This window comes from Oncorhynchus tshawytscha, linkage group LG06 (assembly GCF_018296145.1).
Source record: "Oncorhynchus tshawytscha isolate Ot180627B linkage group LG06, Otsh_v2.0, whole genome shotgun sequence".
NCBI classification, from domain to species: domain Eukaryota; kingdom Metazoa; phylum Chordata; class Actinopteri; order Salmoniformes; family Salmonidae; genus Oncorhynchus; species Oncorhynchus tshawytscha.
The window spans coordinates 72,894,662-72,915,666 of NC_056434.1; the positions used below are offsets into that span (position 1 = coordinate 72,894,662).

Here is a 21,005-nt window from a genome sequence, read left to right on the forward strand (position 1 = left end):
GCATCTTTAAATCTCTGAGCTGTTCCCCAAAACCTGTGAATTTAGCGTAGGTCTTGAAAACGCTCCTAACGCCTGCCTCATACCACTTGTAGAACAGCCAAGGGCGTTGTTAGACACTTTTTACCCTCCCGCGTCACTTTATACACAGAAACAAATGGTTTATCCATCTCAATGTGACTGCTGATAACTTCAGAACAAAGTTGACTACAAATATACAAAGTTGCCAATGTCTTTGCAATTAAAACAAACAAGCGACTTGTAAAAATATAAAGATGGCTGCATTAAAATATAAACAGCAGGCCTAGGCTATTGGCCAATTTCAATCATATTGGCCAATTTCAATCTCATGTTCAATCAATGGAGTTCTATTTTGCTTCTTGTAGGCTACTGTCTGTAATTTGTCTCAATATACTTAATGATGTGTAGCCTAACGTGCTCAATGATGTGCCAAATCGGTGATTTAGTGCATTCATTGGGTAAGCGTTATAATAAGCCGCCGGAATATTTCCAGCAATATGTGGTAATATCTGTCTATGAGCTGATCCATCGTCATTGTTGTGAAATAATTAGGATGTTATTAAGGTAAAATTTGAGTAGAGGCTGATCCGAGAGCAGCGTTGCTTTTCTTTCGATCCTATCAGTATTGGTACATGGTCTAACAACGCACATAGCGAACGTTTGGGAAACACTTAAAAAGTTGTCTCGTAAATAACGATGCAACTAGTACAATCATCGTAATGTTTAAGTTACATCGCAACTAGGAAAGGAGGCCCTGGTCTGGTGATAAACAGAGTACCCGAAAAGACTCCTATTATGAGCGTTCATAGAGTGCCGTAAGAATCTTCCCTGAAAACTCTCAATTCCTTCCTAAAATCCTTGACAATTTCGCAGACTCCTGTAGGTGGGGCAATATCACCGTCGAACAACTAGTCAATCAAGTGGCTCAATGAGCGAAACAAAGATCTCTAGATTCAGAGGGAACATGGCAGCATATCTTTGGCGTGAGGACTGTAAATTATCTGCTGGCATGCATTTATTTCCATGTTCTCGATTGGCAATGGCAGTTACTATTGCCATGTAAAATGGTTAAGTCTGAGTTTTTCATTGTTTATTGCAGATGATTAAAAACTGATTTGAGGTAGGCTGGTACCTATATCATATTCATTAGTCTTTATAAAGACATCGAAATAACTGAAAGGACAACTTTGTTGTGTGACACTTTCAGATGTAGGGTCTAGGCATATACTTCTAGTGATGGGAATTTTACAATGGATTTTAGAACGGTGTAAATGGGGAATGGTCATGCTGTTTTTTTTGGCCTCAATTTCCAGGGGATATTTTAGATGTTAATAGCCCTGAAGTGGTCTCGGTTTCTTATTTAATTTATCTTGCCGTTTTAAAATGTGAATTGCCTGCAGACTGCGCCGCGAGGCTCTAACCGCGCAGCAACTCTCATCATTTCCAGCAGAATGGAAATGCAAATTGTGTGAGCGGCCAATGCCCTTGACAGAACTCACCATTGCATACAATTAACAAGACAACTCTCACTCAAGTTGGTGACGAAAATGTGAACTCGTGGTATCACTGTAAAATGCTATATAATAATAATAATAATAATACATTTTACACTTAAATCGTCTCAATAAATTGCTCAGATTTTAGATTAAATCAAACTCGCAGTGCACATTTTACGCTCATAAAGCCCATTTTTTCACGTTGTAAAATAAAATTGTCAAATATTTTGGTGTGTTGAAATAAACTCTATAAAGATGCCTCCATTTTCAGTAGTAAACAGGTACGGGCAATAGTTTGTAGGCTACTCAAAGAAAGACTATTAGGCCTGTAATCGAATCCATCTTCTTTTGCATACAATTGCCCGGGACCCTTGGTTCAAACTCTTCTCATTCTGTTGGCGTGAAAAAAATAATATTCGATTAATTTCATCACTGAGGAGAACAGATGCCCCCAATCGACAGAATGTCTCTATTTTAACCAACGAGGGGCGCTGTCTATCAACTCCTTTTGCTTCTCCACATGTGACTTCAGATACACTGAGTGTACAAAACATTAGGAACATGACAATGACTGACCAAGTGAATCCAGGTGAAAGCTATGATCATTTATTGAGGTCACTTGTTAAATCCACTTCACTCGGTGTATATGAAGCAGAGGAAACAGATGAAATACGTTTTTTTAAGCCATCAGACAATTGAGACATTGATTGTGTGTGCCATGCAGAGGGCCAATGAGCAAGACAAAATATTGAAGTGCCTTTAAAAGGGGTATGGTAGTAGGATTTGATTTGATTTGATTCAGAGGTGTCAGGCGCACTGATTTGAGTGTGTCAAGAACTGCAACGCTGCTGGGTTTTTCAGGCTCAACAGTTTCCCGTGTGTATCAACAATAGTCCAGCACCCAAATGACATCCAGCAAACTTGAGAAAACTGTGCGAAGCATTGGAGTCAGCATGGGCCAGCATCCATGTGGAACCTTGTAGAGTCCATGCCCCGACGAATTGAGGCTGTTCTGAGGGCAACATTGGGTGCAACTCAATATTAGGAAGATGTTCCTAATTTGTTGTACACTCAGTCTATGTTCCTCTAATTTCTCTGTAAAATGCTGCATAGCCAATACTTGTTGTTTTTATGCTAAACTAAGTATTGAAAACATTTGGGGAAACGGCTCAGAATGTGGTTTTCAAATGTCTGAAATGTATGCCTAGATGTAAAACCCAATGCGTTTTTCGTTATGCCATTCAGTGTATTTTTTATGAGTACATTTTTCCTTGTCTTTCATAATATTGTACTTATGTTTTTATTGTGATATCTGCCTATGTTACTCATTTGTGTCATATCAGATTGACTTTTAAACAGAGGCTACATGAAGTCTACACAATCTAGGGCAAATAATTATGTTACAAGTGACATTTCTATAAGGAGTTTGATTCGTATGACCTATTTGGCCAATACAGCAATAAAGAACAGGCCGATGTGTGAACTCCTTGCAACTCTGAAACGAATTTTCTATTTCACATTCAGAAACCAGTTGACAAAGACACACATTTGTCGTAAAATAAATGCGTATTATGCATAGACTATATTTCTCTTTCATATCAAATTCATACCTGGGTTGTTTACTATATTTGACACTAGGCTTTTTGATCACAAAATAGTGAATTGTGCATGGCTTTTGTAAATGTGCATTAGGCCTACATTCATTTTTTATAATAAAAACGCTGAAAGTTCACAAAAGTGGCTTATCCGTGAATCAATCAAGTTAAAACATGATGGCTAATCAGTGAATGTGATTATAATAGTTTTCCTAACGTCCATAGTCTTCAGGACAGCTGGGCAGCGGGCGTCTGATTGACTTTGCCTTGACATCTGGGAGGCCCTCTGGCCTGTGGCATGCGCATCGGCTGATGTCGCCATTTACATGCAAATTTACGGAGATCATGAGGGCCTGGCCCCGTATATTCGTACAAAAAAGAAGACGTCACCATCAACTGTGGAGACTCGTTCCTTCGAGACGGGAGGTCTTAGTCACAAGGCACAAAAGAGCCACGCGCCAATGATCTGAAGACATTCAGCCTCATCACCATGTTAGCTTTTTGGTAATCTAATAATATATATATTTTTAATGAGAATTGCAATATGATCAAAAATATAGGCCCTAATGAATATGCTTGGGAGCAAACAACTGATGCACTTCCAGGAATCTTGTTTTCACTTACGTTCAATGTGGTAGGCCCATATATGCTACAATGAACTTTTTTCGATGCAGAAATAGTTGTGGCCTATGTGGCAAGTTGATTAAGACCAATTGATTGATATAAATAATAGATCAATAATAGATATCAGATTCTTCATCCGTAAACGTGTAGTGTTATCAAATGGGAGATCAACAAACAACATAATTTTATTTGGAACGTGTGATTGTAATATTCTCCTAATGATGGCGAGCGCATTTTCCACGCTGTATGCCCACCATGCAGATGATCCCGGAGAATGAGCCGAGACGGATTCAGGCTCCTCGCCTGTGTGTGGAGCAGCTGACTGCCTCTCGCCACGTCCAGATGGCTTCTGAACACAGATTTGCATTCATTTTCCTCTAATATCTTCTGAAATAGCGGGGCAGCTGCATTTGTTGTCAAATACGGTTTAAAGCCTCCTTTCAGGACAGCATCGTTACCTACGTGACGGGTGTGGAGATCCATTTTCCCTCTCAAGTCAACAGTATCAGATCTAAGAGGATTTGTCTCAACGTCTCCTAATTTGATAATCAGATTTAAATCGAATTGGTGCGTGTAATTAGGGGTTAAGTTCTAATAAACGACTGACGCCATGTTAAAAAAAAAACAGTATGGCTAGGCCAAAGTTCTGTAAAGAAAGATAGGTTGGCAATCTCAAATGAACAGACAAATTTGCTCCGTTCTGCTCCCCAGACTGTTTTGTATTTGTGTTCATAGAAGAATGACAGTACAAAATTAAAAATGAACTGGTAAATGGGCATTTACTTGCTTGTCTGATCAAAATATGTACTGTCCATACATTTTAAAACATTTAATTTTAACGCATGTATAAGGATATATATCTTATTATGCGGAGTGGCAATAAGGCAATAGATCTTGAAAGAGGTGAAAGCAACAGCTTATTATTCACTTATCTTTGGCAGCAGCTATTAACCCTCAACACCAGATAGATTGCTGAGGATACATCTCTTCCTCTCTCCTCCCCCCATTCCCTCCACCTCCTTCACATATTCACCCTCAATAAGGTGAAGGGTTTTCTGAAGCTTTGGCTCGGACATTGGCTCTCCTCCAATTCATCAAAACATTATACTACTTATGACGCCTACTGTCACGAGATGAAAATAAGACACGATACCTTATTGTCCCCGATAATGTTTAATATAAGGCGATCCGGATCTTGTTTACATTAGAGGTCAGGGAATATAAATGGAATGAAATTGCACTCATTATGTTTTCCTGATTCATAATATAATTTGGAACATACCCTAAATGAGTGGTGGTAATTTCCCAAACTCATTATCCACTTTCATTATTCTTATCATTTTGTTTGATAAAAACTTTTAATATCTGCGTCGCTGTAGATTAATTAAAACACAGTCAGTTTACCTACTCGGCCTTATTCGAGATTCTTAGTCGATGTCGTTTTCGATTAAATATAGGCTACATTTGAGATTAAACAAAGATATGACACGAATTTCAATATTTTAATCTAAAACATGATATATGTAGGCCTAACATATGGGCCTATTAAATATTTTCGTTAGCTTAGCACACATTAGTGAATTCTCTGCCGGCCATGTCAATCGTATGTGTCATAATACTCCCAATTAAATAACCTAATTAAAACATGAAAATGCTTAATTACAAATCTTCTGAAAAATATAATGTACCATAATTTAAGCAAGCGTTCACAATAGACAAATGACCATTACAGGAATAGCTTTTTAATATAGTGAATGGATGTTGTGTGACGGTCACACCTCGTTGGATTCATATCATTGAAAAAAAATCAACTCACCACATTGCAAGAGGAAAGTAGAGCGAGTGTTCTCAGGTTGCTTCTAGGCTATACTCGTATAGTATAGCGCCAAAGCATGACAGGAACAGTCAGAGCTCCATATATGGTAAAAGCTACGCCCCATGAGCGTCATATTCTGACAGAGCCTCTCCCGTGGGTTTAGAGTTTTGGCTCCCGGGAAAGATTTCAGTCCTCGGGGAAAGAGGGCTTAGTTTTGCATGTTCCCATCCATCCTGCACGACGCGAAAGGCCCCTTATCCACCTCTCCTGCGTACCGGGAACACCTCCACGGTGATCAGCTACTGCGTGTGTTTGTCTTTTGGTGAAGCAGCACCTTTCCATTTCAGGAGTGGTTTATTCAACAGTGTCCTGAAGGTTTTGGATGTGGTGCTTCAAGGATGTCGCTACTTTGAGAGCATCATCCACATACAAACAACAACCATCGATTTTTTTTGTCAATAAGCATAACAAAAAGAAGGAACAATAGCCTAAAAAAATCATAGTCTGTTGAACAAGTCACTTTTCCGGTCTGTGGATACCACACCAACTAAGTAGAGTACTTTGAGAATTGTTCACATCGCTGCAACCCAGGACGGACTGAAGAGGGAGGCGAGACCTGAGGACCGGGTTTTTTTTCACCTTGCAAGGCTGATACCGCACTTACGACATCCCGTAAACCCTCAAGGATAACACTTTTGGACGTTTATTTACCCAATTTCACAGGAGGCTCATTGCACGTAAATTGTTCTAAATGTTCGGGATTCAGGAAACTATATCACGGGGTGGGACAACGATGAAGGAGGAACCGCTGGGTGGGCTGAATTCAGTCCGCTCATGGATGCACACAGCTGGGGTGGTTGATGCGAACACAGCCGCCCAAAGGTACGCATGCCAAATCATCTGATTTTCTTACGCATTTTTCATATCGACCCTCACTACCCTGTATCAATTACGGTCTCCCAATGCACCCCTTCGACTCTCCTCTCTTTCATTACATCATATTACCCCTATTGTAACAAATCAAGAAATCTCTCGTACTCTAACGTGCTTCCACGTCTTCACTGTTTTCATCAGCTCCACCATCTATCCCCGGTGTCTGATACTTAACCGATATGGTCTCTTGTTTTCTCCCCGCAGCGGTGTTGGCTTGGCGCGGGCACACTATGAAAAGCAGCCGCCTTCCAACCTCAGAAAATCCAATTTTTTCCATTTCGTCCTGGCACTGTACGACAGACAGGGTCAACCCGTTGAGATTGAAAGGACAGCTTATGTGGACTTTGTGGAGAAAGATAAAGTAAGCGCTGCATGAGAATATAATTTATTGAATTTCATAATCTGTACTTTGAAATTAACTTGATGTATTTAGAGATGTGTGTGGGTCAGTAAGGCAGGTCACGTGCAATATCGACGTTTTTAACCCCATTCGTCGATGACAGGAGAGTGGTTGTCAGAGCCAAATCTTATTTTTGACAAATTATACATTTTAAATGATGAAATGTCAGACAGTTAGATATATAGATAGATGCTTTATTTTCAACTCACCATCATCTCATTGTTGATTGTTTTCAGGAACCAAACGGTGAAAAAACGAACAATGGGATCATTTACAAAGTACAGTTGTTGTACAGCAATGGTGAGTGAAACTATTATTTTCATCAATTCAGTATAACCCAAAAGATAAAGGCTATAAATAATAATAAGGATACTAATAATTTACAATTAATTTATTTGCTAAATAATTATTTATATTTACAGGTAAAATTATGTATTATGTATTATTATAGTTTTAGAAATTGTCTCGGTTAAAAACAAACAAATATTTTTTGGGGTCATCAAATGTACATCTCATAGCCTTTACAGCCCTACCTCTGTTTTAACATGGCATATTTGTTCCCCCAGGCGTCAGAACAGAACAGGATATTTTCATACGGTTAATCGATTCCATGACGAAGCAGGTATAAGCTACTGTTACTCATATATTCATACAGCTTGCTTACGCTAGAGACATTGCTTCTAAACTTCACCTGCATTCTTCACGCATGCATACTATAGGCTAGGCCTCTTCACGAGAGCGTTTTCTTTATGCAATCATGCATTGACTGAAATTGCATTATAGACAGCATGTAGACATATAGCATGTTTTTGCGCAATTCTTAAGTAAGAATTAATCAAGCACTAAGTTACCATAAGCTTAGCCTGTAATTGTGTGCCTATACAATATAAATTGATGGTTTGTAATGCTGGTGCTTTCTGCCGATACGGATGATACGGATGTATCAATAGAATAATACATAAACGTTTTTTGTTTACATATGATATATCATAGGCTATTGTGTAATAAAGTAGGCTATTTTATTGTTTTGGAGTTACAAGTAGGCCCAAGTCATGTTTACTTGTTGAGTCCCTTATTCTAATCTGTGACTTTTAGGCATGTTGCTAGGCTTGACCCATATTAGGCTAAACATAACTAGGCCTAATGTTTGGAAAGAGATTCTGAAATAGCTCCTATAGTTAAAGCATTTCCATTCTTATAAGAATTCTCGAAATTACACCCCTAATCTCCTTACATTAAGGTAACTACACATCTGTAAGAGGCCTTATCTGATATTTTTCAACCATGGTGGTTGTTATTACTACTAATTTACCGAGGGTTACAGCAGATCATCTGAATAGAGCCGTTAAAGCTTCCACCACTCAGAGGGAAAATTCCTCTGCGAATGATCCGAATCAATGACGCAGAACAAGCAGTTTATGGATTTCTCTGTTTCTGCAGCTGCAAATAGCGACATAAATCAAATCAATATAGATAATCGCACAGTGCTCAACAAATAAAAACAGAGCCATCAAAAAAGTAAAGTGGGGTTCAATCCCAGTAAGAATATGACGTCAACATTTCAGAGTGCAATTGTGTATTTTTTCCTCCTAATCATATAGGCCCCACTTTTAATTCAAAATGTCTTAATTTAATAAGTAAGTGCTATACTGAAAATATGGCAAGTTACAGTGCCGTATAATATGCCAGGTAGCCTAGTTCACTAAAGGGGAGCAAAGTGCCTCTCTTCAAAATAGAGGGAGGGAGGAACCGAGGGAGCAAGAGCGGCACAACTGATAGCTGCACACCATCTGTTTCAGCCAATGCTTAAAAATTACTCAACCGTACTGCCAGACACCGCTTTTTATCCACGGAAAGATCATTGTTAGCAGCTCAAAATAAACAACAGATTGCCCATTAACACTTTCCCCCAAATATCCACAGATTATAACCATATTGATGACACTTCATTGAAACTTCCCATATAATGCTTATTCACATAGGCAATGTGTTATTACAAAAATATATAATAATACTAATACTTACAATGATAATACATATTATTATCTGCTATTATCATTTGACAGACATTGTAAAATGATATCATTTTCGTGCCTTTGCAACATTACACTTGTTGTTTTTTTCCACCAAAAATAACAATATAGCCTATTTGTTTTTTGGACTCAAGTGTTTTTGATTATTCGGTTTTATTAAACATAATGTCCTTTATATTTAGGCTACTATAAAGTTGATTATATACAGTGGCTCATGTATTCAGATATTTAATGTAGGCTACACATTTGTGTCTTTATTTTTTCCAAAGGCGATTATATATGAGGGTCAAGACAAAAACCCTGAAATGTGCAGATGTCTTCTTACACACGAAATTATGTGCAGGTAAGTGTTGCTTTTTTCACTCCACGAACTCAAAGCTGTTGAAGAAGTATACAGTTATACATTTTCTCCCCATACTTGTTTATTGTATTGGCATATGACACGGAGTAGGCCTACAAGGAGTGGAGTACAAACAGACTGGTACCCGGCTAGTTGTAGCCTACAGGGCCTCTTAGTGAATCTATTAGTCTGATGCCAGCGAGTCTGCGCCTCAAAACATGGAGTCAAGTCTTGGTTGATCCCACATATCATCAGTGACCAGCGTGCTTTTTAAGCGTCATTTAACCACGCAAATCTCAAGGTCTCATGTGTCATGTCCTTCTGCTATTCAACGGTGTCATTGACACTAAAAGGAAACACGTATTTTGTTGTTATTGTTGAGCTCAGCGTGAGCTTTGTGAGCAGTTACTGAATTCGGATACTCTCGGTTAACCCTTCTTTTGTTGCACCGGCGCATTGTTAAAGTTTTTGAGAGCAAGTGCACCGACCGAGAACTGAGAATGATTAGCCTTAAAACCTTTTTTTTTTAAACTCGTCACTCATACAACATGTTATACATGCATCTATCACTTATTTGTGAGGCGTGGAATTTGGTGCGCTCTAGATATAATCTTACTGTCAGTGTCAAAGAGAAAGTGTATTCTGTAGTGGGAGGCAGGTAGCCTATAGCAATAACCTAAAGGTCACTGGTTCGTATCCCAGAGACGACTAGGTGAAACGTCTGTGGATGTGCCCTTGAGCAAGGCACTTAACCCTAATTTCTCCTGAAATTCGCTCTGCATAAGTGTGTGTGTAAAATGTAATAAGACTTACTGAAGGCTAACATCATTAAAGAGGCCATGAGGTTATAAGTAGCCTATAGGCCTGCTCCATGAGAGTATTCTTCTGATCTTTTTTGCTCTGGTAAAACATTAAGTACATTGTTGCACTAATATGCAGTATTAGAGTAAAATACACTCAACCTACCCCTGTCTACATGTTGTGGAAAATACACATCATGTAATTTGAATGATAGAATGGACTCACAGTAGCTTTTAAAATGCATTATCTTTCTTCCCTTGCCATATGACTTTAATCAATCTCATTTGGACCTGTGGCCATTATACAAGTATACATTTTCATTTCAAATGGTAAGCAGCAGTATATTTGTGTTTGATTTAAGGTTTAATTAAATCTCCAATCAAAGAACTGGAGGTATACTATAGGTTTAGAGAAAAGATGGTGGAAACATGTGGTGGAGGATAGATTAGTGCTTTTGAGTCCATAATTGATAAATGCCCCGCAGAAATATTGGTTGAGGGTGGCATCTTGCATCTCCCCCAGAAATAGCAGCTTGGCAATTAGAGGTAAACAAAAGCTGAAGCTGTGAAAAGTGACTCCCCTGCCTCCTGGCCCAATCCCCCTTCTACTTTCCTTCCCCTCTTTTCCAGCGCTAAGGCAAACGCTGTACCACAAAATGTGTTTTTTGCCATTTTAATTATCCATCAGAATCCATGACAGGATAGATTTAGTTTACTCTATTTCTCTATTATTTTTTGTGTTTGAATTTAACACAATGACATGTTGCCTTAGAAGGCAGCATACATTTTGAAGGATCTAATATTTACTCTATGGTCATATAAACAGTAACAGCCACTGTGGTGATCTCAAACACACTCTTTCTTCCCCTAGCCGGTGTTGTGATAAGAAGAGCTGTGGCAACAGGAACGAGACTCCGTCAGACCCTGTGATCATCGACAGGTAGGCCCTGCTCCATGTCTCCTTCATACTGCTGTGATTGTGATCTGTGTTAGATTCAGCTCTGTTGGGAAGTTAGTGAGCACTCCCCAGTGTTTTGGTGCCCAGGTGGGTTGACTCCAACCTTCTGGTCAACTCTACGGGAACTGTGGCTGATTGCTCTGTGAGCAGGTGAGGGAGGTCTTTACTTTGCGCTCAGAGGGGCGGTCACCACCTGGAGAGGGGCGTTCAATCACAGGTGCATCACGCGGGGTATTCTTCTAATTAGCGAGGGGTTTATCATGATTTTTGTATCTCATCAATTTAGTTGTCTATTTAAGTAGTCATTATCCAGTGCTACGGTTGTGAGTAAAGGTGGTTAGGGCTCTGTTGTGATATAATAGGAGTTTGTGGCAGTGATTCTTATCGTAACCTTTAGGTTTACAGTATGTAAAAATATATTACAGTTTTTTGGTTATTCAGATAACATATTCAGTGAACATAAACGGCATATTGGCTACTTACATTCCTTCCATCAAGTATTTCTGTTATTCAGACTCCTCTATCTCATGGCTGAAAAAGGAATATGTGTGTGTATGTGCGTGCCCCCGTGTCTGTAGGAGGGACTGTCCTCAGCATTGAGCCCATGTAACTCTCACCATGGAGTACGGAGAGACAGCAATGCAATGCTAATGTTTGACTAGCCGGAATCACTGTTTGTTTAGCGGAGAATGCCTGGTATCTGACAGAGGGGACAACTCTCTTATTAGTAATCAAATAGGGCTGAGCAGTTGTTGCCGCCACTCCAGAAGCTTCTCATGTATCAGGAAGTAGGAGCTGCCCAGGATGCCTGCCTGGCTGGATTACCACAGCTACTGCTTCTCTAGACACCTCTCTCTCTCTCTACTAGGAGAGCTGGTGTTCCTCTATTATGTAGGACTGGATGTAACATTACGTTCCGGCCATTATGTATGTGATTTATATTGAGCAGCTCAAGGCAACACTTATAATTCAAATAAATATATAAAGGGCTCTCATCATGTCCTTTATGAAGCTGATTGTCCAATCTATTAGTATTTATTGGATGAAATGTTCACATAAAAACCTAAAGTATGACAGATAAACATCTCACTTATTTCCACTTCTTTAAAGTTTGCTTTGTAGTACTGCCTTGTTGCCAGGCTTGGGGAGTAACTGATTAGATGAAACCAGTTACATGTAGTCTGATTACAAAAAAAATGTAACTGTAATCAGTTACGTTACCATCAAAAAAATATTGTAATCAGATTACAGGTACTTTTGAAAAACTAGATGATTACTTCTAAGATTCATTTTAAATTCAGAAAGGATGTTTGCAGAACAAAATACATTAAAACAACTTTTTGTTTTTTTAACGACATTCAATTTAGCATTGAAACAAGGTACAAGTTTAAGTTTGTTCTACCTGATTGAGTCTGACCACAAGTCAGAGACCACTATGATGACACACCAAAAGCGTCTGATGGATCCTTTTTGTCTTCTTCTAATGCCTCTTAAGGAGAATGTAATCCAAAAGTAACTGAAAGTAATCAAATTACGTTACTGAGTTTGGCTTAATCCAAAAGTTATGTTACTCATTAAAATTTTGGACAAGTAACTAGTACCTGTAACAGATTACATTTAGAAAGAAACCCTTTCCAACCCTGCTCGCCACTTTCATTGCGTTGAGTTTCACACTCTATTATTCTTAATTCTGTGCACTAAAACATGTAACATAAGTACAATAGCCAAAATGAAAGCATGGAGAATTACCGTCAAAGAGGAAAAAAGGAGAAGCGGATGGATATTGTAAACTCAACCGGCTCAGAAAAAAGGCTCAGATTTTCATTGTGACAGGAGTGAATGGGAGTAGAGTATCCTTTTCCTCACACAATGAGCCGGTCTGTTGAATCACAAAAGCATATGTTCCTCATTAGACCCTCCCATTGTCTCCATTCCATAACTATGAGCAGATCAGTTCACCCTCCCGGACCCACACTACTTCCCATTGACTTCACACTGACTAAAGGGGGGTGTTCTGGAGTTTTAGGGTTTACACAAAATCACTGAAGTGTACTGTACTGCATGCACATGTCACCCAGTTTACCATCCTGATATAGTAATTTTCAGTGAACATATAAGTGAGATTTTATGACGCCTCATTGTGTTAAACTCTCTTGCTACATCTCTCAGTTTCTCATGCAAATTGTGAGTAGCACCTGTGCTGCAGTTGCTTCTGGCTAAAAGTGATTACTTTCAATTGAAGAGAACTGAGAGTTTAGTATGTGAAAAACAGGAGAGAGGTCTGATTTTAAATCGGTAATGTCTTAGGTATCTGCCTACATTACAGTATAAAACATCTAGTTTAGCTCTGCCACATTTCCTAGAGAAACAGTAGCATTGCCCAACTGTTAAGAAACAGATTTGGAGTGAATCATGGACGGTGTTGCCTCGCTGTTACATTTTCCCAGATGGTAAGAGGGGAAAGCGCACACAGCTAGCTGGCATGTAGCAAGATATTAACTGGCGTTCCCATGGATCTGGCATATCCGACTGAGTTTGGGAAACTTATCATTCCAAATGTGTCCTATTTTCCTGTGGTCAAGCCAGACATCTGTTTACCCCATTTTCTCTCCCAGTTCGATGCAGATTTTCAGTAATTTTTTTGAAAGGAAAGAATTCTTTAAAAAAGTTTGTTAGATTTAAGCCTAACAGCTGTCACAGAGTATCAATGCTGGTGGATCTTTAAAGCTGCAATATGTAACTTTTTGGGCGACCTGACCAAATTCACATAGAAATGTGTGATATAGATCTGTCATTTTCATTGAAAGCAAGTCTAAGGAGCAGTAGATCGGTTCTATGTGCGCTATTTCAATGCTTTCCACTTTTTTGTTTATGGTTTTGTACACCAGCTTCAAACAGCTGAAAATACAATATTTTTGGTTTTGGAAAATATATTTCACAGCAGTGTAGATGGTACAATGATACTCTACACTATACTTGCTTGTTTTGTCACATAAACTGAAATTAGGCAAACTTTTGGATTTTTTGCAACCAGGAAATGGCAGAGCGAATTCTGCATATTGCATCTTTAAATATTTCATATGACTTTTGATGTCATTACATTATTCATATTTGTTTTATAGGGAAAGAAAGTAACTATTGTGTATGTTAAGGGAAACTATAAACTGCTGGGTAAAGGCTGGTTGTTCTCTGCATTGACTGTACATTTAAAGTCTATTGTGTTCTGTGTGTCTTTGCATGCATAATTTTTCCTCTTCTAATCAGGAAATGAGAATGTTGGAAACTATGTTGGCCCTTGCAGAAACAAAAAGACGCCTACTGAATTTGGTCAATAATTGTATCACTATTGCTATGACTACAGTACTTCGCAGTTGGTTATAATCATATCTTCCCGTTAGGAAGTCAGTGGTGTCACATCTATAAGCTAGTGGCGCCTTAAAGTGAGTGAGGGCGTGGGCTCATCCAGGCAGTAATTTGAGTATCGAGAGTTATAGTGATGAGGTGCCCAATATCTGATTAGCTGGTTTCCCCATTTAAAGTATGTGTAGAGCTGCGTGTGCCAAACATAACTCAATTTGTGATGACTCTCCTGCACTGGTATCGGTCTTCCTGCATATTGACTTTGTCTTCTCCTGTGTGAAAGATTATATACATGGTCCAGGCTTACGCATGGATTTTGTAATAAGAAAGAGGAACATGCTGTTGGAAAAAAAGAGAGAAAATGACTCATTCTCTCTGTCAAAGTTCAAAGGTTGTGTATATCGCAGAGGAGATGCAGCAGATTAGGTGAGGATAGCAGAGGAGGGAGTGTGTTTTCAGAGCTCTGGCTGCCCATACATGAATTTTGAATTGAATGTATGTTCACACAGCTTAACATCCGTGTCAATTTACGCTCCCATCCAGAAAGGAGGACTGTGGACCAGACCAAATCATGTCAGCTCCGCTTATTCCAGCTTCAACCGCACTCCCTTTCACTTCCTGTCACAAAGGTCAAAGAGCGCTGACCTCTGGAGGCCGCTCAGCCACTGAATAATTCATGACATTGACTTATTATTTTTTATTTTTTCAGTCATCAGCACACATGGTTGTGCTGTGGAAGGATTTTATTAATTTAGCTCATTTATAAAGGCCTCCACACCTGTTCACATGTTAATGCAATTACTTTTTTGGCCTAATGCAAATTTTGCACTATGTCGCTCATTAGTGCGCTGTATTTTCTAAATTACTGTGCGTTATTGTTTATTTGTGGAACACCTACGAGGTCATATCCCAGAGTGCAGTGCACTTGTTGTTGAGTTGTTTGTCAGCAACAAAAGACTCCCGGGTCAGACCATCTCATATGTGGTTTCTCTTCTCTCTACCAACAAATACGAAAATTGGTGTGGTGGTGTGTTCCCATCTGGGTTTTGCAAAACCGTGATTAACTCCCAAGCTGAACAAATGCCAGTATTTATAAGGTCAGCTTTTTGCGTTGGAAATGCTATGTAAATGAGAATCAGCGAAAGGGGACATTAAGCAAAATTAAATTCATTGTCTCCTTTAATGTCATTTACATTTTTGGCTAAGCCCTGGACTGTCAAAGAGGATTTCAGAGACCATTTTAATTACACATGAAAAAATGGGGGTGTTCTCATGAGAGGCAGTGTTTTGATAACCTGTAAAGAGAGGTCTGTTTATGATTGATTGATGAACCACCTACAGTAAATTACATGTTTCCACTGCATCTTCCATTGCACCATAAACTGTATGTAGTGTTAATTCACCATCCATCCACAAGTGAGAATTATGCAATGCAGAGGTGCAGAGCAATGCACAGGTTGTGTTGTTGTGTTCAATACTGGAGGTGTTTCTCTCTGACTCTTTGTATCATTGAGTAGAGGATTTGGACTTGGTTCGGGGATGGTGAACATACAGTTTAGACGTACTAAACAGTGCAGTCGATTAAAGTAGCTGCCTTTGGGGGAAAAAACACACACACACACACACACACACACACACACACACACACACACACACACACACACACACACACACACACACACACACACACACACACACACACACACACACACTCACTCAAACTTTTCATGTTCATGCCTCAACAATATTTCCATCTCCGTGTTTTATTTACGGCTGTTTTCAGTGTAACCTATTTGACAGATGTGAGTTTTTTGACACCCTGTGAGAAAGGAGAGAAGAAACTGGCCACTGCACCCTGGACTGGAGTGATGTTTGAGTGAAAGTGTCTCCTTTTGAGCCAGATTAGGAATAGCAGGAAGTGTTGAGAGTGAAACCTGTACTTGGCAGCTCTCTGTTGGCTTGCACTTGCAGAAAAATGAAACCCAGACCCTCTTTGCAGCCTTGGAGCCAGAAACTCCTTCCCACTGTTCCAACATCCAGGATTGGGTAATACTGTTCACTAAGCAAAACATGACCTCAAATTATTCTGTTCTGTTTTTTATTCCCTCCTCCCTCATGTCGGTTTTATCACAGTTTGTAAATGTCAAGACATGTACAAAGACGCACAGTATAAATTATATTTTCCAAATGACGCTCTCATGTTTGGGTTCACATGAGTGGCGTCTGAAGGTAACATGGTGCCTGGTGTATACGGGGGAGACCCACCTCACTTGTGTAGGATTCCCCATGGGCATCAGCTAATGGCAAGACTTGACAACAGCACAGAAGATGGGGGTGTTGTGTTTTACTAGTGCTGAGCAGGGGTGATGACTTTAACATGTGTGCAGAGAGAGCAGGAGATGTGTGTGTTTATTAAAGAGAGAGAGAGAGAGAGGTGTGCTGTACAAGAAATAAGTCTGGACCAACAAAGTGAGGGATTCGGCCGCAGCTTGACTGCACTGAAAGACGAAACATGGTTCCACATGTGTTGAGAAAGAGCAGTCCATCTGTCCATGGAGACAACCCCTCTCCCCCTCTCCTTCTCTCCCCCTCTCTTCCCCCATTTTACTCCCTTGGTTCACTGCATTGACAGAAAAAGGCCTGAGCTGGGGCGATGGGATGAAGGCATGGGCAAAGAGCAACACTGGACCTCACTCACACACACACACATGCATGTGTACATATGCACCCCTGTGCACACACATATTTTTGATTTATAAAACGAGTGATATTTCTTTGTTATAATTTTGATAGTTTATATTTTCCAGCTTCGGTTTCACTGTCTCCTATTACATCCAATAACTCTGTGGAGTACCATGGTAACACTGTACATTAAGTTGCTCTAAAAGACGATTACAATCAAGCATAATATTTGGAAATTACTATATATTGTGATGCTGTAGAAATATAATTTATAAGTGTAATACAGTACACAATGAAAATTGTATTTGAAAATGAAATCAAACCTAAATAAAATGTCGCTCTAGCTCCAATGTTTAACAGCCGTCCTTTATAATTAGACTCTGTAGCTGTTTAGTCTTTGTTTGGTTTCTTAATGCGTTAATGGTACAAATGCTTTTTCAAACATCCTCGGCTCCTATGAATCAAATTTAGGTCACCCGTCGTACTGTTTTTACATGCTTTTATTCATCTGAAAAAATATTTCCTTTCTTTCTTTTGGCATGTTCTCACTCCCATTAAATCCTTATTAGGTTCCCCCTAATTGTCAAACTAACTGTTGGGTCAACCTCAGTCGTATCTGGCCGTAAAACAGCACATTAGGCCCTGGTGAGGGATATATGTGGTATTTCATCGGAGATGGAGTAATGCTGGGGTTTTATGGTTAAGTACCAGTTCACGCCCATGCCATTTGTTTCGCATTAGGCTGGAGGTTTTGTAAATCAGATCAATATGTTTGCCGTGATGTGATTCCTTGCCGGGATCTCCCGAGTCGTTCTTTCCTCCACTACTTTTCTTATGGGACCGGTTGTCGATGCACACTCACTCCACCCACCCCTCCCATCCATCTCTCTCTCTCTATCTCTATCCCTCCCTCCATCTCCACCTCAATCTATTTCCATTTTCTGAATGTAGCAATTTGTAGTGTGACATGGCTGAGATTAGGATGGGATGCAATCGGAGGCGGATTGCATTGGACATGGTCCTGCTCCCATGGCGTGGGGTCACATGACAAAGATGGGGAATTGTGGGATGGGGTCATCAGTTACCTCGAGGAAACGAGCGGGTCTTCTGGTCGCTCCGATGGCCCCCAGGGGTGCCTGGGATAGATCCGAGGGAAAGCCCCAGAGAAAGTCCTGAACCAGTGTCATTTATTAAAAGTGACAAGTTATTTCTAAGTATAGCTCCTTTTTCTTTTTTGCCCTCTGTCCACAAATCACGCAGATATGATAACTGTAAGGATGACCCCCTCTTTTTACATATACACATCTTCCATTCAGTCTGGGAACATTTTGTATTCTGTTTAAGGACCTAGTTATTATTGTTTGAAATCAGGAATTATTAACAGCTATGAAAATATTTCAATATGCGTTCAAAAGTTTGTTGTAAAACGTTTGTCTTTGTAAATGAAAACCATCTTGTTGCATTTAAAACAATCCACTTCAACTTCTATTTTGGTGGCGTAGTCAGATTCTCATCATTCTTATATTACTGTAAAGCGTCATATTAGATTTTCTTAAACGATATTATTGTATTCTACAATGAGCCTCCTTTCCCCTGTGGAGTGGTGTGGTCCTTTTGACCTCCTCCCCCTCCCCCTTTACAGCCGGCCCCAACTGCGTTAATGATATATGACAGAAATTTCCTTGTGCTGGTTCAGTGGCAAGAAAGGTCCTGGCTAGTCTATATCAATCCATCTGTCTTATGTCCCCATGTCTTGAATTACCGCTTGATGGAAACCTGCTGCTGGCTCCTCTTGCCAATTGAAATCAGATCTCCTCTACAGCCCGGTGTAATATTGATCCATATTCAACACCCAAGCTGCCAATCAATCACTATTGATTTACAATAAAAAACACTCCTATGCTTGTTCAGCACCACATTCGATATGGTGGAAGAAAAAACAGCATTGTGCCTTTACCATGCAGGGACCAGAGCAATATAAATATGTGAGGAAAGGAAAATGTATTCTTGGTTTGAAACCATGACAACATGGTTAGTGTACACCATCAAGTGCTACAACAGAAACAATGTTCCACTCCAGTCATGTGAAACGACGATCCATTCCTGTCATGTGAAACGACGATCCACTCTAGTCATGTGAAACAAACCAATAACAATTGTTTAATGGGACAACATTTCTATTAGGAGTCATGTATTGAAAGAAGTCCTGCCCTGTTTCTGAATTAGCATACATCTCTATTGCAGTGGGGAAGTATAACTGTCATGTTAAATCTGTCTGAAATTTAAATGGAAGGCTTTAGGCTTTAAATGTGGGTTCAGCCATGTGCACTTCAGATTGATTTCTACATGTTAATACAATGACAAGACTTCCTGTGGCTTGATATGAATTGGCCCCTCGTTATCCCACCCTCATACACAGACATGCTCTCTCCCTCCCACACCCTCACTATTAGAGCCCAGTGTTGAGTATAGAGCAGCCTTAGTAGCTCCTGATCATGTCTTAGTCCTCCCCCCTGACCCTCTGTCAAATAACTGTTCCCATCCAGCCGGTCCGAGTCCCGGCGCAGGCCCATGGACATCTGAAATATATTATCCCCAATCTCTGACATCCAGGAGTTTACAGTTTTATAATGATGGGGAAAACCACATGTCCCTGGAGGGAGCGCACATTTTTGGGATACCTCCCCATCTGTTTGGTTCTAAACTCAGGCCGGACCAACAGGACAGCACGGCACATTTTACCAGCCCTGGTCCAGCCATTCTGGAACTCATTACATTGTGTGATAAAGCAAATTCAATAGAGTTCCCTCCTCAGTGACTGTGGCACCGTCTCTCGCCTGGTTGTCCCTGTGTATGTACTGGTTGTTTGTTTGTCCTGGAGAGGCTGACTGAGGGTTAATGCAGGGACCGGGCCAGCCAGGTTGGAGGCGACGCTAAACCTGAGCTGCCTGGCATTGCTCTGCTCCCTCACGGCTGGCCTTGTTTGGACTGCAGCTCCGGTTTGCTTTCTTAGAGGGAAGCTGAGCCCTCATAATCACTAGCCCTTCCTTTGGATGGGGAACGTTGCACAGACAGGAGGGAGTGATGACATAGTCCGAGAGGCCTTGCCAGTCCACCGTCGTGCTCTTAGCATATTTATTTTCTCTGCTCATTGTATGGTTTAAGTCACATCGTATTATGTTCGACCCTTATGCACGTGCAGATCACTCTGATGGGATGAGGTATATGCTATCGACCTGTGGGCTTTGTCTTCACAAATCATTGTGGGGATTACTGACTGGCTGACCTGAGTGTAATCTTTATCAGTCTAAATGACCATATCCTCTGCTTTTGGCGGCTTCATACATGAACTGATAGACCCTTGACAGATAGAGGAAACCTGACCATTTTCAGAGGATACTTGTAAGATCTAAACCATTTCAATATAAAAACAAGTGTTCTTGAGACCTCCCTATTGTTTTAGACTACCGAACGGGGCCGCCGGAAAACGTGTGGCGAGACGGCATTTGCCACAGCACTTTTCAATCAGGTGTGGCAGCGCCACACCACTTTTGATTTAGTTTAATAACATATATTGACACAAAATAAAATATATTGAGACAAAGCATTAAAAAGAGGGGCAAAGTGCTGTTTTTTAGACCAATTTGCCTCATGATTTGTCAAATCACACACGCTTTCTCTGTGCTTCACATTGGAGTGCTGCTGCAGGCTCTTTGCATGTCTTGACCAATCAGATTAACGGAAATCACAGATCATGCAGACCGGGCACCCCGCTCTCCACTTTCCTCCAGTATTTATTTAGCAAGCGGGATAACACATCACTCCCAAAAGACACAAGCAAAAACTCTTCCATAAATGTAGCAGCCTATACATCTAAACATTAGAGATCTGACATGCTGTATTGCATGGAAATGAGACATATTTTTCATTCTGATCAACTGTAGGCTACT

At 40.1% G+C, this 21,005-nt stretch overlaps 1 protein-coding gene across 8 annotated transcripts in view; it reads left to right on the plus strand.

The window, feature by feature from the left end:
* Positions 1 to 5,716: 5,716 nt before the first annotated feature.
* The window catches only part of LOC112253057 (transcription factor COE3), a 75,085-nt gene continuing 59,796 nt past the window's right edge, over positions 5,717 to 21,005 (plus strand). For 4 of the 8 annotated variants that reach the window (XM_042323597.1, XM_042323601.1, XM_042323598.1 and 1 more), the window contains exons 1-6: positions 5,717 to 6,431; positions 6,687 to 6,843; positions 7,119 to 7,182; positions 7,449 to 7,504; positions 9,185 to 9,258; positions 10,927 to 10,995. In XM_042323597.1, coding sequence (XP_042179531.1) covers positions 6,301 to 6,431; positions 6,687 to 6,843; positions 7,119 to 7,182; positions 7,449 to 7,504; positions 9,185 to 9,258; positions 10,927 to 10,995 — 551 coding nt within the window. In that variant the 5' untranslated portion in view covers positions 5,717 to 6,300. The remainder of the gene's footprint in view (positions 6,432 to 6,686; positions 6,844 to 7,118; positions 7,183 to 7,448; positions 7,505 to 9,184; positions 9,259 to 10,926; positions 10,996 to 21,005) is intronic. The other 4 variants (XM_042323599.1, XM_042323604.1, XM_042323600.1 and 1 more) reach the window with 1 other exon arrangement.